General features: G+C 40.0%; 1 protein-coding gene and 2 non-coding genes across 5 annotated transcripts; 1 reads left to right on the top strand and 2 right to left on the bottom strand.

Annotated features, from left to right (window-relative positions):
• Window positions 1–622: 622 nt before the first annotated feature.
• Window positions 623–694, top strand: trnap-agg (transfer RNA proline (anticodon AGG)). Its single transcript has one exon. It is a non-coding gene; the product is annotated as a tRNA-Pro (tRNA).
• Window positions 695–974: 280 nt separating this feature from the next.
• Window positions 975–1,046, bottom strand: trnap-cgg (transfer RNA proline (anticodon CGG)). The gene has a single exon. It is a non-coding gene; the product is annotated as a tRNA-Pro (tRNA).
• A 255-nt stretch (window positions 1,047–1,301) lies between these two features.
• On the bottom strand, window positions 1,302–13,169 carry dyrk1ab (dual-specificity tyrosine-(Y)-phosphorylation regulated kinase 1A, b). 3 transcript variants are annotated; one of them, XM_053320564.1, is made up of 12 exons: window positions 12,356–13,169; window positions 10,202–10,271; window positions 8,346–8,542; window positions 7,932–8,024; window positions 7,600–7,788; window positions 7,255–7,402; window positions 6,868–7,154; window positions 6,593–6,739; window positions 5,973–6,113; window positions 5,528–5,831; window positions 5,160–5,284; window positions 1,302–4,941 (listed from the first exon to the last, which is right to left on the bottom strand). In XM_053320564.1, the coding sequence occupies exons 2-12, from the start codon at window positions 10,209–10,211 to the stop codon at window positions 4,354–4,356; spliced, it is 2,229 nt and encodes a 742-aa protein (XP_053176539.1). In that variant the 5' UTR covers window positions 10,212–10,271; window positions 12,356–13,169; the 3' UTR covers window positions 1,302–4,353. The 3 variants fall into 3 exon arrangements, with proteins under 3 accessions (XP_053176539.1, XP_053176540.1, XP_053176541.1); XM_053320565.1 differs by lacking the exon at window positions 10,202–10,271; XM_053320566.1 differs by lacking the exons at window positions 10,202–10,271; window positions 12,356–13,169 and adding an exon at window positions 12,013–12,117.
• Between the last annotated feature and the right edge of the window lie 989 nt (window positions 13,170–14,158).

The following is a 14,158-nucleotide window of genomic DNA, read 5'->3' as shown; positions in this document are numbered from 1 at the left end:
TCACCGTACATTCAAAACGCTCAGAGTGAAGAATAGATCGGTTTGCAGGATGCCGTCCCGCCCACGACACGCTCTGATTGGTCAGAGCGGAACTGTTCTCTTTCGCTATTGGACATCCGCGCTTCGCAGAAGAACCCGTTAACCAATTAAAATATAGCACCCCTTCCCTTTGTTCTTCTTCTTTGCCCATGTGTCAGCAGTGGCTCTTCCAGACTTACTGCTGCCCCCCTCTGATTGATTCAGCACAAAACAGGAGCTAACAAAGCTAGCTACGAGGGCAGGGCATTCAGCTTTATTCTCTCTTTACGTCCTAAACTAGGTGATGTGTAGTAGATGCTATGTGATGACCTGTTTCAGAAGTTACAGAGACAAAACGACAAACATTAGCTGACTCTAGATATTGATAAAGGATCGCTATTGTGGAGCAAAAACGCATTAGCTATCGATCACTAGCAGTCTATCCTACTGATGCCTCCCGGTGATTGTTGTAACTATTAACTAGCTAACACATACCGTTAGTTTTCCACCGTAGCTGTCATTAAATAAACAAAGAGAAAAGACAGCATCATCGATGAAATAGGCCATGTTACAAAATACTGCTTTGAAATGCCTTTATACATCTGGCTCGTTGGTCTAGGGGTATGATTCTCGCTTAGGGTGCGAGAGGTCCCGGGTTCAAATCCCGGACGAGCCCTGCTTTTTTTTACGTGGATTTGGACGGGACAATTTGAGCTTCATAATATGAGTCATCTGCCCTCTTTAATAATACCAGAAACACCAATATCAACAGAAAACCGCACAAAAAAAACACACCACTGAAGCAAAATATAAAATGTGCTACAAGTGACAAGAGTTGTTTCTTTGGCAGATGTTGAGATTATATTGATTTATTTTGTACTCACGTGGGTAATGTATGAGTCATAGTCACTCTCCTTTCACAATTTGGATTTTTTTTTTGCTCCGAGAGAAAAACAGGGCTCGTCCGGGATTTGAACCCGGGACCTCTCGCACCCGAAGCGAGAATCATACCCCTAGACCAACGAGCCAGGGCGTTGAAGAGCGCGTCCTTTTCTTTTATAAAATGTCATAACAATAAAGACATGTTTTTATCACTACTCTGTCTTTACTGTTTTATACATTCATTTAACATAGACATGTCAGGTAGAGGGAGAAGCGCTGCGTGATGACGCATCTTTGTAGATTATGTATGATCATGTTACTGGTGGTGAATAGTGAACATCTCTTTGACAGTAGCTAATGTAAATGGAGTTGGCAGAGAACAATAAAGACACACAGAGCAATTCAATTAACTTCTTTTTATATATCATACATAAGACTGTCTTAATATAATACAAAGGGCATTGTCATAAACACAGCAAAGTCTTGACTAGATCTTACAATCTGTGGATACATGGACTTATCCTTTCCCCCATGCTGTTCAATTCTATAGTGCATGTTGCATGTACAAAAAAAGTGAAAAAATGTGAAATCAAAAAATGAAAAGGATAAATCCAAATTAAATAAGAGGATTTCAACTTCTGTTGGGTGTTCAGATATGTCAACAAGTATACGTGTTTGTGTATAACCCACAAACTGAACAGGCTTATGAAAGATGGAACCTTTTTTTCAACCATGTGCTTCTCATATAACCAAAAAGTAAGGTTTGTGATGTACATGCACTTACAATATACCCTGTGAAAATTATTAAGGTTTGAAGATCTAGCTTTCCCTGTTTGATTCAAACCCTACCTCATAGTGTTGTCCTGATGTAGTCAAGTACCTTTGCCAAAAGGCAAGGTTTTGCCACTAAGAAAACAGGAGTTCCTGCCCACTGAATGGTCACCAAATTGACAAACATAATCAACATACCAGCAGGAGCAAGGTAGTGAGTTCTATACTTCCTTTATTAAAAAAATATAAATATATACATAAATTCTATTTCAACTATTAAAAAGGGGCTGCATTTCATGACAACTGCTCTAAATAAGAGGTCAATCAGCATGATCTGAAATAGGCGCACACTTACGAGTCACTGCAGTCAATTTTTTTTTCTTTTTCAGTCTTTATTTTTGGAATGTTTAGTACCAGTATGAGTGCCAGTAATAAAACCACTGGCAATTTCTAAATGTCTCAAATTCTGCGGGGTATGAAAAATGATTGCAAATTTGCAATTAACCTTGACATCCAGATAAAACCCCAATCTCAATATAGGTAGCTTTACATTTGTGTTTGTGGAAATACCAAGCATGATTTCTTATGATGGTTTCTCCTTTAAAATGACAACAGCATGACCTGTGGCCCTGCCCTTTAATTTGAACGGTGGCTGTGAGCAGGTTTTCTCTCTAATTTCAAAAACTGGTAAAATGAGCAACAGAAGAAAGAAAGCACTTCAAAATCCCTGATATCAAAAAAAAGAAAATCTGGTTTTTGACTGTAATGTTTTGAGGACATGCATGTCTGCCTAGGCAAAGCATGTGATTGTGGGCTGACGGACACCCTTTCCCTTTGAATAGGACAACAATCATGGGGATCTGCCCTACCAAATCAGAACAATACCATTCAACACAAACTGATTTGCCACAATTATCCTTACCATGCCAAGAAAATGACATAAAGTCTTGCTTCACGGCAGAAACTAGCCAAGTTGACCAAATGATGTATGAAAGGCAGCAAAACCCTTTGAAATAGTATGATGGGGGCAAAAGAAAAACGACAAAACACAGAAATAGAACGCATTAGTCTCCTTTTTTTTTTTAACCATCAGCTTCTATCTTGCTACTCCGGAGCCTGCAGAGTAACTACCAAATTCTCTAACATACCAAAGTTTGAAAAGACTCCCAAAATAATCTACCAATTAATATGGAAACAGTTTTGGTAAAACGTTGCAAACAAATCTGGCCAGAATACACAATAGCCAACGGTCTCAACAACGGTCTCCAGTTTTGCTAAAGTAATATATTGCAGCTGTTTGTATTGACGTTAAAATAAGATCTTGATAAACTTTGCGTCAAAGTGGTGAACTGCTACATTATTGGTTACAGACACCTATATGCTATAAAACAACTGCTTTGGTATAAAAACATATCCAAAGGGAAAATAAATTCTTGTAAAATTCACAGCATAATTTGAGGAGAAAAAAGGCAGTCACTTAACTCATTTTTTTTTCTTCAGTTTCCATGTTTTGGATGGAGAGACTTGTGCAGGTGGTTCTGATGAGGAACTACATGCAAAAGGGAAAAATAACAAAAACATAAAAGGGTAGACTCTGGAATAGTTCTTTCCACTGCAAAATCCTTAACCAGTGAATAAGATTTTCAAGGAAGTAATGTTTAGGAGGTTGTTGTGTACAATAAGACCCTGTTATGTGGGGCCCTGCTGAAGAAGAAATCTTTGTCGAGAAAGGCCTCAAATTACCATTCTTATTTACCTTTTCTAAATTGTTTTAATTTCCTTAAAGAATTAAGGGCTGTCTAGAGAGAAAAATAGAGAAAAGCCATCTTAATTCAAATGATAATGTCCAGCTCCATCCCATTCCAAGTCCATGAGTCATAAGGCCAAAGGGTTATTCAGAACCAGCCACTGACTGTCTTCCTTTCGCTGGGCTGGATCCTTTCGTCTCCCGTGCCCATCGCTGCTCTCGTCTGTGCCGGGCCCGGTTGCAGCTTGCAGGACTACGGGGCCTCTAGGCCTGAGGGGTGGTGCTTCCCTCTCCTTCGACCCGGTTGGTGTCAAGTATCAACCTGCGGGGTCTCCTCTCCACCCGGCCAGCACACGCTATAGGGACTCCACTGCTATGTGCTCCCCTTTAACAAGAGTTACACAATACCGACCAACAACAAGAAATATCACCGCAAACACTTCCCCTCATTGTCAAGCTACAGGATTTACAAGCAGCTTTTACGTGAAATTTCACTTAAAAAGGGCAAAATAATTAAGAACCAGTGGAACAGTAATGTCAGGCAGTCCACGAAAAGAGGACGCCAAGCATTTCATCACCAACAGCTACCTGCAAAACAGCTTCAAACTTTGCTCTGAAATGCTCCTTAGAAGATTTTGCCACATAATACCATATGGTGATTACTTGGTGGTTACATGAAACTGGTGAAATGGTAAGATGGATGTCTCAATCTCACTATGGTTACTCTGCAGTATTATTTTGTGCCTAATGATTGCAAAAGAAAAACTGATGAAAATTACATATATACTTTTTAACAAAGGTTTTTCTCTGTAGTAGCGGTTCAGTGATATCTCCCTTCTGACGTGAGCAGCTTTTGTTCTCAACACACCTTGTAGTAAAAAACACCACCTTAAAAATGACGCACAGGGGGAACACACAGCCAAATGTCAGTGCAGTCACGAGCTGGCCATTGAACTCTGCTGCACACACACTCCAGTCATTGGAGACTCCTCCCGGTCCATGCCCTGCCTCATGCCCAGGTGGCCTTCCGCTAGGTAGTGGGCAGGCCCTGTGTTCGTGCCCATGGAGAATGCAGGGTGCGCTGCCATGCCAGTCTCCTGCCGTGGGTTCGAGAAGGCACCTAGCCCCATGCTCAGCCCACCATTCTGACCAAAGTCAAGGGCTCCGGCAGGCAAATGGCGGAGCTGGTAGGCCTGGTTGCCATGGTTCCCAGTGGAAGAGGACGATGTAGAGGAAGAGGAGGCAGAGGAAGACAGGGAGGTCATAGACAGATGGCCATGAACCACCTCCATGGAGTCCTGTGTCGAGGAGCTGTGTGTCGGGGAGGTGTAGTGGCGTGGGCGTGGCCGCGTAGCCATCATCTGCCCATGGTGGTGATGAGTATGTGAGTGGGGATGCAGGGCCTTAGGGTGCTGAGGGGGAACATGGAAGGTGGTCTCCTGGACTGGGTGGGTCTCTCCGGCGACTGACTCTGGTCCGACGCCACCTCCCCACACCAGCGGGGGTGGGTAAGGCTGTCTTGCCTGTTAATGTCAAGCAAATAACAAGAGTCACCTGTTTGAAAATGAATCATTCCTCCAAATACGGCCTGACAGACATTATACAAAGAGTCCCTTCTTATTCATGTAACATCTTAAGGGCACTTTATTTGAATTTTTACTGATATTAAGAAACAGATTAAAATTATGATTAAAATTGATGCATTTGATAAACTCGACTTTATTTGTGAGTAGCTACTAACCTGTGGGCAGAGGCTGTCACCATCAATGGCAGGCATGGCTGTGCCAAAGTGTCCTCCACTATGCAAGTGGTGATGGGTAGGGTCTGATCTTGCTCTGCCACTGGTACTTGTCCCAGATGACCCTCCTGAGGGGTAAAAATAAGTGTCACACAAAATGCAGCCTTCGCAACATATCATTAAATAGAATAAGCAATCGTTTACTAAAGCACAAATGTTGATGCTGTTTGAAGTTCAAGAGTGAAGTACATATGAATAAGTAGTTGAAAGGTTCATCTTACTTTTTAAATTTGCTACAGCTCACATTAAAAGTTTTACAAATGTACTCGATCAATACTCAATACTCTAACTGCAGTGAAGTCATTTGTTACCTGAACTAGAGGAGGTGCTGGAGGTGGTTCCTGAAGACTGGGACTGCTCCAATGCGGGGCTTGTAGACACGCTGCTACTTGTATTGGTCCCCTCATCCGCAGTCTTCTTGAAGAAGCTGTGCTGCAGGGCATAGTAGGGCTGGATGCGGCTCTTAGGGTCATAGTCCAGCATCCGGAGTATCAGGTCCTTGAACTTCAAGTAGTCAGCAACAGCATGGCCAGACTCTCCCGCCCGTCGGCCACCTGGACCCCCTGTCTCCACACCCAGGATGGAGTGGAGCTTCCGCGAGGCTGGAGGTTTATACTATTTAAAAGGCAAAGTAGACAAAGATTAAGAGATGAACACACCACTGACTTATGTATATACTAACATTAACTATCTTTTCAAAAATAATAATTACAACACAAAAAAGACTTCAGAAGAGCTGCAAAGACATGAGCTCACCCTTTTGCCATCTTTGGTCTTCTTAACACTCCATGTACCATCCGAAAGCTTCTCAAAGAACTTCCTGGCTTTTGGGGCTAGGTCCATTATGTGATTAGGCGGGATACCAAGAACCTCAACTATTTTGTTCATCTGGTCCACCTGGGGAAATTTTTATAAATACAGTTACTTCACATGCTATCAGAGGAAATCGAAAGAGCAAAACTTGTAAATGGCATTCATATTGTATTCCTGCAATTTAAAAGTCAACAAACATAAATACAGTTTTATATCCATTACAGGTGAAGTTAAATGTCATCAAATGTCATGACTTATAACAGTCAAAACATTCAAGCTCAGCAAGGTGACCACAGTTAAAACACCATATCTGACAAATGTGTGATATGTTTCAAGTTTGTGAAGTCCACTTGCAGGTAATTCCCACCAGTACCAGTCAAAAGTATGGACATACTTTCTTATTGAGGTGAATGTGAACATGCACACGCACATACAATTCAGACTTTTTAATGTGGGATCAAATATAGTTGTTGAAATTAAACAAATACTCAATCACATTACAAAAAACAATACAGAACAAATATTAATGAAGATTTCAGTTCAGTATTTTTTTGGCCTTATACCTCATTGGCTCCGCTGAAGAGAGGTTCTCCAGTGTGCATCTCTACCAAGATGCAACCCAAGGACCACATGTCGATGGCCAGATCATACGGCATTCCCAGCAGCACCTCTGGGGAACGGTAGAAGCGACTCTGGATATATTGATATATCTACAAAAAGAGAGCATAGCAATTTAGATTTTCCTCATTACACCATTATTCAGAATCAGCACATGAACCATCACACACTATCAGGGACATTCATATGGTTGCTGATAAGGATAACTGCAGCTAGGTACCCTTTGTCCCAGTTGGCATGAGCTGCCAAAGTCCACTATTTTGATGGCACTTCTCTTGGGGTTACAGAGAAGGATGTTCTCAGGCTTCAGGTCACAGTGGATGATGCTGAGCTCAGGCGTGGCCAGGAAGAGCAGCGCCGTGCATAGCTGCTGGGCGAACTTCCGGGTGAGGTTGAGTGAAACGCCGCGGAAGTTGGTATTTCGGAGCAAGTCATACAGATTATATGAAAGCATCTCAAACACGAGGCAGAGGTGGTTTCGGAACATGAAGTGACGCTTTAGGTGAACTGTAAAAGAAAGGAATTATAAGTGTTAGTCAAATAAAGGAAAACATTTATTGTATTTTATGTCTAGTCACATTTGAGGCAGACTGCAAGAGTGAATTACCGATGTAGTATTTCATCTCGGTATCATGTTTGTTCATGAGCTCTAGGAGGCGCACTTCAATCTGGGCTTGATTGAGGAAAGCTTTCTTGTTCTTGATGATCTTAATGGCAACCCATTCCTGCTCTGCACGGTCATATGCTTTGACGACCTAAAGATGCCAACAAAAAACATCAAATTGTTAAACTTGAACAGCTGTTATTAAAATGAACATTAACACCTACTGACTAAAAATGAAAAACCATAAGATGGCAGCATTAGAAATCAAAATACTTCAACTTTATAGCTATTTTCTCATCATATATACTCAACCAAGAATGTGTGTATGTGTAATTTATAGGTAAGCACCTGTCCAAAGGATCCTTTTCCTATCAAGGAATCAATCTCATAGCGGTCCATCCACTTCTCCCCATTCTTGACGATGTAGTCATAGTTATCATCGTCATAGCCATCATTAAAGACTTTCCTCTCTTTTTTGTGACTGGAGTCTTCACCCTGACCCTGTTGGTGCCGTCGCTTCTTTTTTGCATAATACACCTAAAAATGAACAAAAACAGTCCACGTGATGACACAGGAAGATGTTTTATGTTACTCTTAATTTTGCAAAGTTTTCAAAATCTTTACAATATAACAAAGTGATTATACAGATGGATGAATTTAAAGTAAATACAAAAACTAACCTCATTGATGTGTTTGTATGTTTTGATAAGGTCAATGGAGAGCTTCCTCAGGGGAGCTGAAGTTGGGTCACGAAAGCACTGGGGCATGTGCCTCTGAAGTATCAAAAGGGGGAAATCACAACATTTCATAAACAATATGCACAGTACTATGGTAAGTAACAGGACTCTTGCTAAATCTCAGAGGCTGTTCATTAAATTGAATACAATACATTTTGTACAATATTAAAGGGCTAGACTGAAAAAACCCCAAAAAACATTTGACAAGAAGCTACTCTGCCTAGTGACAGCAGCAAAAAAAGGGAAGTAGACTTTAATATCACACAAGTATTGCAATCCTTGCAATACCACACTTTAAGACTTAAGAAAAAAAGAATCCAAGTGCAGCGTGTGTAGGTAGTAACCCTGTTAGTGTACCTGATTGGCAGTGAGCTGTGGTGTCTGGTCGCTGTACGGTAAGACCGTAACAGATTGGTCAGTGCTTGGCTGGTGGCGGTCACTGTACTGCTGGTGCGTATGGGGCATTGGAGCAGCCATCTGAAGACCAGCAGTGTGTAAAGAAAAAGAGGGCGCAAGCCGGACGGACGAAGGTTTGCATGCTGAAGTCTCTCCTCCTGGAAGAAATTAACACTGCCATGAGTTGCATATTAACTTAACTCAACATGACATACAACAAAACCCAGAAAGATGCAAAAAGGGTGATAATCTTAATGTAGAATTGTTGCATCCTCTCTTCCACACATGAGATTATGGCCTAAAAAACAAAACAGGAAAATATACTTGCTATATATTGTGCACAATTCATATACATAAGCATTATTTGCTCCTAAATCTAACTAAAATGTCTTAATTTACCTTAAGGGAACAGAAATATATGCAAAATGCAGATTATGTATTTGTAATATTTACATTTATGTTGAAATTATTAAGATCCCACTTTAAAACAGAAAAGCATAATAAAAAGAGGAGAACAATGACAAGAATAAATGCAATGTTGAGAGAAATGTCAGGTTATAATACATAAGTGTCTTTTTGTATAACATGTAAAAGACAACAAAAATGCATCAAAAGAATAACCCATAAAATAAAATATAGCAGTAATATATCAACCTTTGTGAAGAAAAAGGAGCAAAACCGCAGGTTTAACAGTAAAGAGGGGTGAAAATAAAGCATCTCCACACTGTACAGTGAATCATCCTTCATTTTAAGCCAGAAGGAATCAAAAAATTATTAAATAGCATGTTCAGCTATCAGCATCTCTCACCAGACAACACAATTCACCAGTGCTACACAGTAACCACTATTCAGAATCCCAGCAACAGCACCTAATTAGCATAGCCTATCACCACAGAGATACAGCGTGATTTGGCAAGCCCATCAATGCACAGACCAATCACAACGCAGTATGCAAATAGCCTACTTTTGTTGCCAGGGCAGAGCTGCTCCCATTTTCCAATGAGAAAACAAGAAATAAACAAGAAATAAAATTGAACTTTGGCACACTTAGACGCTGCTTTCAACACAAGAGCCTGACAGCAAAATAGCTGCACAGCCCAAAAACCTGCACTCCATCTGAGAGCGTTAGAAAGCTGACCCAGCTTTGGAAAAAAGGGAAAAAAATACACATCCACTGACAGAAATAAGAGGAACTGTAAGATGATAGAGCACAGGCAAAGGCTGTATTTTAAGAAACCGAGATTGTGTGTATATTATTATGTACATGCAAGTACACACACATACATATATATATATATAAAAAATACACACGCACTTATATACTTAATAATAATTATAGTTATATTGTATAATATTAAATAATAATAAATTTATGTTAACCCAAATATATACTGACAATAATTTAGATGAATTGGATAAGTCTAAATCTTATAATTTGAACCCTTTCATAGTATAATATAGTTTTTTTTAAATCTCAAACCAAATTTAAAGCAATAAGCCTGATTTATCTTTTAATATTTTTATGACTAGTTTGTTTTTATTTTCCTGTTTGTTCAGCTGTGACCTGAAGACAATAATGTGAAACAAATTTCAGTCACTTTAAACTCTGTCAAATTAAAAAGCTTAAGTGTGACACATCTTTATTATAATTACAGATTGTTTGACTTTTTCCCACATACTAATGTCCTTACATTTTTGAGTGTGGATGCAAAATAATTATTTTTTAAAAAACAGTAAAAATAAGTTAAAGAGAAGGAGATCTTAGGTTCACCACTTCCCACCAGAGGGTTAAGGCTTAATATATTATAGCAGCTAACCTGGATGCATCGTCTCCTGTAAAATTTCATATCATCCTGGGAGGAGAGTCCAGCAGCAAACCACAACCCACTACAAAGAATAAAAACAGATCATTATCATTGTGCATCTTTGGTGGGGATTTATTTAACTTCATAGTGGTAAAACTGTGGAGTTGAAAGGAAGGGACAGGTGACACCCCCAAAACTTTTTGTGCTTTTGGGGGGTAAATAAATATAGGATTTTTAAATATAAAAATGTATACATAGCTAAAATCCAAATATAAAAAGTCGAGCCTCTTGTAGAGCAACAGTCAAAAGTAGTTAAAGCACAGGCAATTAAACTTTCAAAATATTGAAGGCCTGAAGCTCTTGTTTGAAACTATTAAAAACAAAATAGGAGGACTTCACAGCACTGGATCTCCTTCTCACCATGTCCACAGACAATCTACTTTTTTTATATTGAAGTGGATTTAGGGACTTTTTATAGGTACATAGGTAATTGACAGTCAGAGGCCAATTGACCTAAGAGAGAAATTACCATACAAGCGTATGCAAATTCACAAAAGGGCCAAAAAAGTTTGGTTTGAGGCCATTTTACATAATATCTGACTTTTTAAATATCACTAACCCTACTGGGATAAAATTCAAGCTTTTCATTGACCACAAAAAGCCTCTTTTTATTTTTTAGCAAGCACACTTGTAGCTCTTAACTCTCTCTCCCAAACCTTTTGATTATTCTTCATTTTCAGTACTGACACATGAACAGTTCCTTTCCTGGCTCTACTCATCATCACGGCATAAACGGGCCCTATTTTAGGTCTAAATATAACGACAGCTAGCTTGCTATTAGTAGCTGTATCATATCATAAGTGTTGGCTAAAAGACCTCTTGTAATAAAGCCCCTCTATGTGTCATCTCTTCTCACGCCCAACTCATTAGATCCGTTTCAAAGCTGAATCAAATGTAACCCATCCAAAAAAAAAGAAAGAAAGAAAGAAAAGGGGGGGGGGACCAAATAAAAAAGCCTAACCTTCGTGGATAAAAGACGGTGGTGCCCGAGTGGCTCTCTATACTTACAGATGATGGGGTAGATCTCGTCATGGTTGGGATTTAGAAAGCATATTCATGTTAATTTGCGTCCTCTCTTTGCTACATAAGGTCCGCGTATATGTATGTGTGTGTGTGTGTGTGTGTGATTCTATATATATATATATATATATATATATATATAAATAAAAATATAAAAAAAAAATATATATATACACACAAAAATGACAAAACGTATTCAAGGCTACACCGCTAGCAGTCTTCACTAGCTATAACGTTGTCGTCGTTATAACGTTACCCTGAAAAACTGCGGGACAAGCAAAGCATATCTCTCACCAATCCAGCGTTAGCTAGTGACGCTGTGTTCAAGCCAGCGGGTTGTGTGTGGGGCCCATTCAGCTGGTTCGTCAACAAGTCAGCGTTAACCATTAGCCAGGTTAGCCGAATTAGCTAGCAGGCGTTAGCCAGGTTAGCTAATAGGTGAGCTCCGGGTGCCGTCTCCCCCCCCCCCCCCCCAAAAAAAAACCCCGACCTGTGCACATGTAATATTAAATTAATAAAATCAGACATTGCATTGACAGTGAATCAAAACGCTGGGGGTTGTTAAGCTAACACGGCAACATTTGCTTCAATCCGTACAATGACAGTGTCTAATATCGCAGTTAGCTGTAATGTTAACACGGTGCCAGCATGACTCTCTCTCTCTCTCTCTCTCTCTCTCCCCCCCACCTCCAAAGCCCCCCAACACACACACACACACACACACACAATCCAATCCGCTGCACCTTCTTAGTCCACCACAGCCAGCCGGAAAAGCTGCTCCCATCCGACATTAATATGAGTCCGGTTTGACCTACTGACTGGAAGCAAATGTTACACCGCTGGCTTCAGCGGGTAGTAGTCGGCACCGCCACAAAATGTTAGCTAGCCGCCGCCATACCATAAGCTACCACCACCGTCCTCAACTTCACTGTCGCGTCCATCATTGTGAACCATTCGTGTTACATTTATACACACACACACACACACACACATCTGCAATAAAAAATATAGCGTTAACGTGCATTTTTTTTATTTTTAGGAGCCGATGACGGCTTGATGTCAAAGAGAAAATGTATAGTCGCTCACCTCTGATGGCACGATCTTCATTTAAAGTCCAATAACCTGTATGATGAGGAAACTTATCCAGCTTGAGATTTCTCCCCTCCCTGCACGGTTAGCGAGTAATGTTAACGTTAAATCCGATCCCCCCTCTCCTCTCTTTCCTCCTGACCGGCAAACTCTAAAATAACTCGCCAGCCAGATTTAATACGCCTTTCATATCCCCAGCTTTAATAGACAACATTGGTGATCGAAGCAACTTTTGACTAGCCTTTTCTATATCAGCTGATGACTAGCAACATGCTAACGTTAACTAGCACGCATAACTTACTAGCTAACCTTAGTTGACAAAATGAACGCAGCTAACGTTAGCTAGCTGCCCTGGCTAGCCTCAAGCTAACGACTGTAGCCACCGCTCAATAAACGGTGTGCCAAATTCCGATTTCAACGCCGCCTTTGCGAAAAAACAGCGTCGGCCACCTCGACAAACGCGACAGTGCGGTTCAATTCGGAGTGTTTCAAACGCGAAACAGAAACCGTGTCCTCTGATAATTTTGGTTAGGAATTTTTGTGTCAATTTTCACAAAATGGCGCGCGGTCCAAACCTGCGCAGTGAACCGGCCCGATGGACCAGAGACACGGACAACTCAGTTAGTGCGGCGCCGCCTAATTATTTCAGCTATGTTAAAACGTCGGCCTCTTGATCTTCATAATCCGATCCGCTAGAAGCATTTCGTTATCCAAAAACGTCAAATGTACATCCACTGACAGCATTATTCCGGCGGGAAGGGAGAACATTTGAAAAGACTGAGCTGGGGAAAAAAACCCTCCTGACAAAATGGCGATGCTCTAGCTTGTTGCCATGGCAACTGTCAATCAAAAAAAATAAAGTGCCCGGATGTACCAATGACGAATAAAATCTAACCGGCCAGAGTTACAGGACACACATAACTCCAGTGTTGTCCCTGTCTGTCTCTTTTTTTAACAGTGTTTGGCCTGTTGCTTGATATATACCGTTATACTATGTTTATATTTGTAATTTTGAAACCACCCTAACCAATTATGAGAGTAACTTTGCTCATGTGTTATGACCATTATTTATGTAGCATAGTAGTATGGCAGTCTACATCTTGTTGTCCTCATTGTGTTTTTATGGTCTTGCCCTGGATTTTGAAGAATGACTTTACCAAAATAATTTGAAGAGTTACAAATTTTAGGATTATTGAGGTCATTAGCCTCCCAAATACACATCCACCAGATAATTTTGTCCAGAAAGAGACAAGAAATAATATTAATAATGAAAATAATATAGTCTACCACACAGCACTAATAATAATAATAATAATAATAATAATAATAATAATAATAATAAGTAAATTTGTTCTAGTCATGAGTTCTTAAAGTAGATGTACTGTATATTTTGGCACTTTTACAATACTACATCTTTTTCTTCTTTTTTTTTTTTAGACGAGACTACCATTCTCCAATAAAATGTTTGTGTGTAGGCTACATGTCTGTGTCTTGATGCACAGCTTAAACAAATGGTTACAATGGATTTGTGCTTTTTAGTCAAACACTTATTATGTGTAATGTCTTCACCTGGCAGAAATGTTCTCTGAGGAAAGTGTCATCAAACATGACTCACTTGTCCTTCTCGTTCTTGTCTTCGATTCAGTGTTTGAAAGTAACTAAATAGTGAGTTTATCCATGTATGTTCATGTCTACAGTCAGCAAATTCTTGATTTAAATAAGGCATTTAAATCCAATTGTTGAGTCATGCAATTCAGACGAAAGAATGTTTGGACAGCTTTTTTTCTGATACAAGCACAG

Source organism: Scomber japonicus, chromosome 6, assembly GCF_027409825.1.
Source record: "Scomber japonicus isolate fScoJap1 chromosome 6, fScoJap1.pri, whole genome shotgun sequence".
Taxonomy (NCBI): domain Eukaryota; kingdom Metazoa; phylum Chordata; class Actinopteri; order Scombriformes; family Scombridae; genus Scomber; species Scomber japonicus.
This window is presented reverse-complemented; position numbering and strand designations above follow the sequence as displayed.

Coding starts and splice junctions, on each gene's coding strand:
- dyrk1ab (XM_053320564.1), bottom strand. Junction 7,789..7,931: donor CATACAAACACATCAATGAG/GTTAGTTTTTGT, acceptor GTTCATTTTTAG/GTGTATTATGCAAAAAAGAA. Junction 5,285..5,527: donor CAGCACCTCCTCTAGTTCAG/GTAACAAATGAC, acceptor TTTACCCCTCAG/GAGGGTCATCTGGGACAAGT.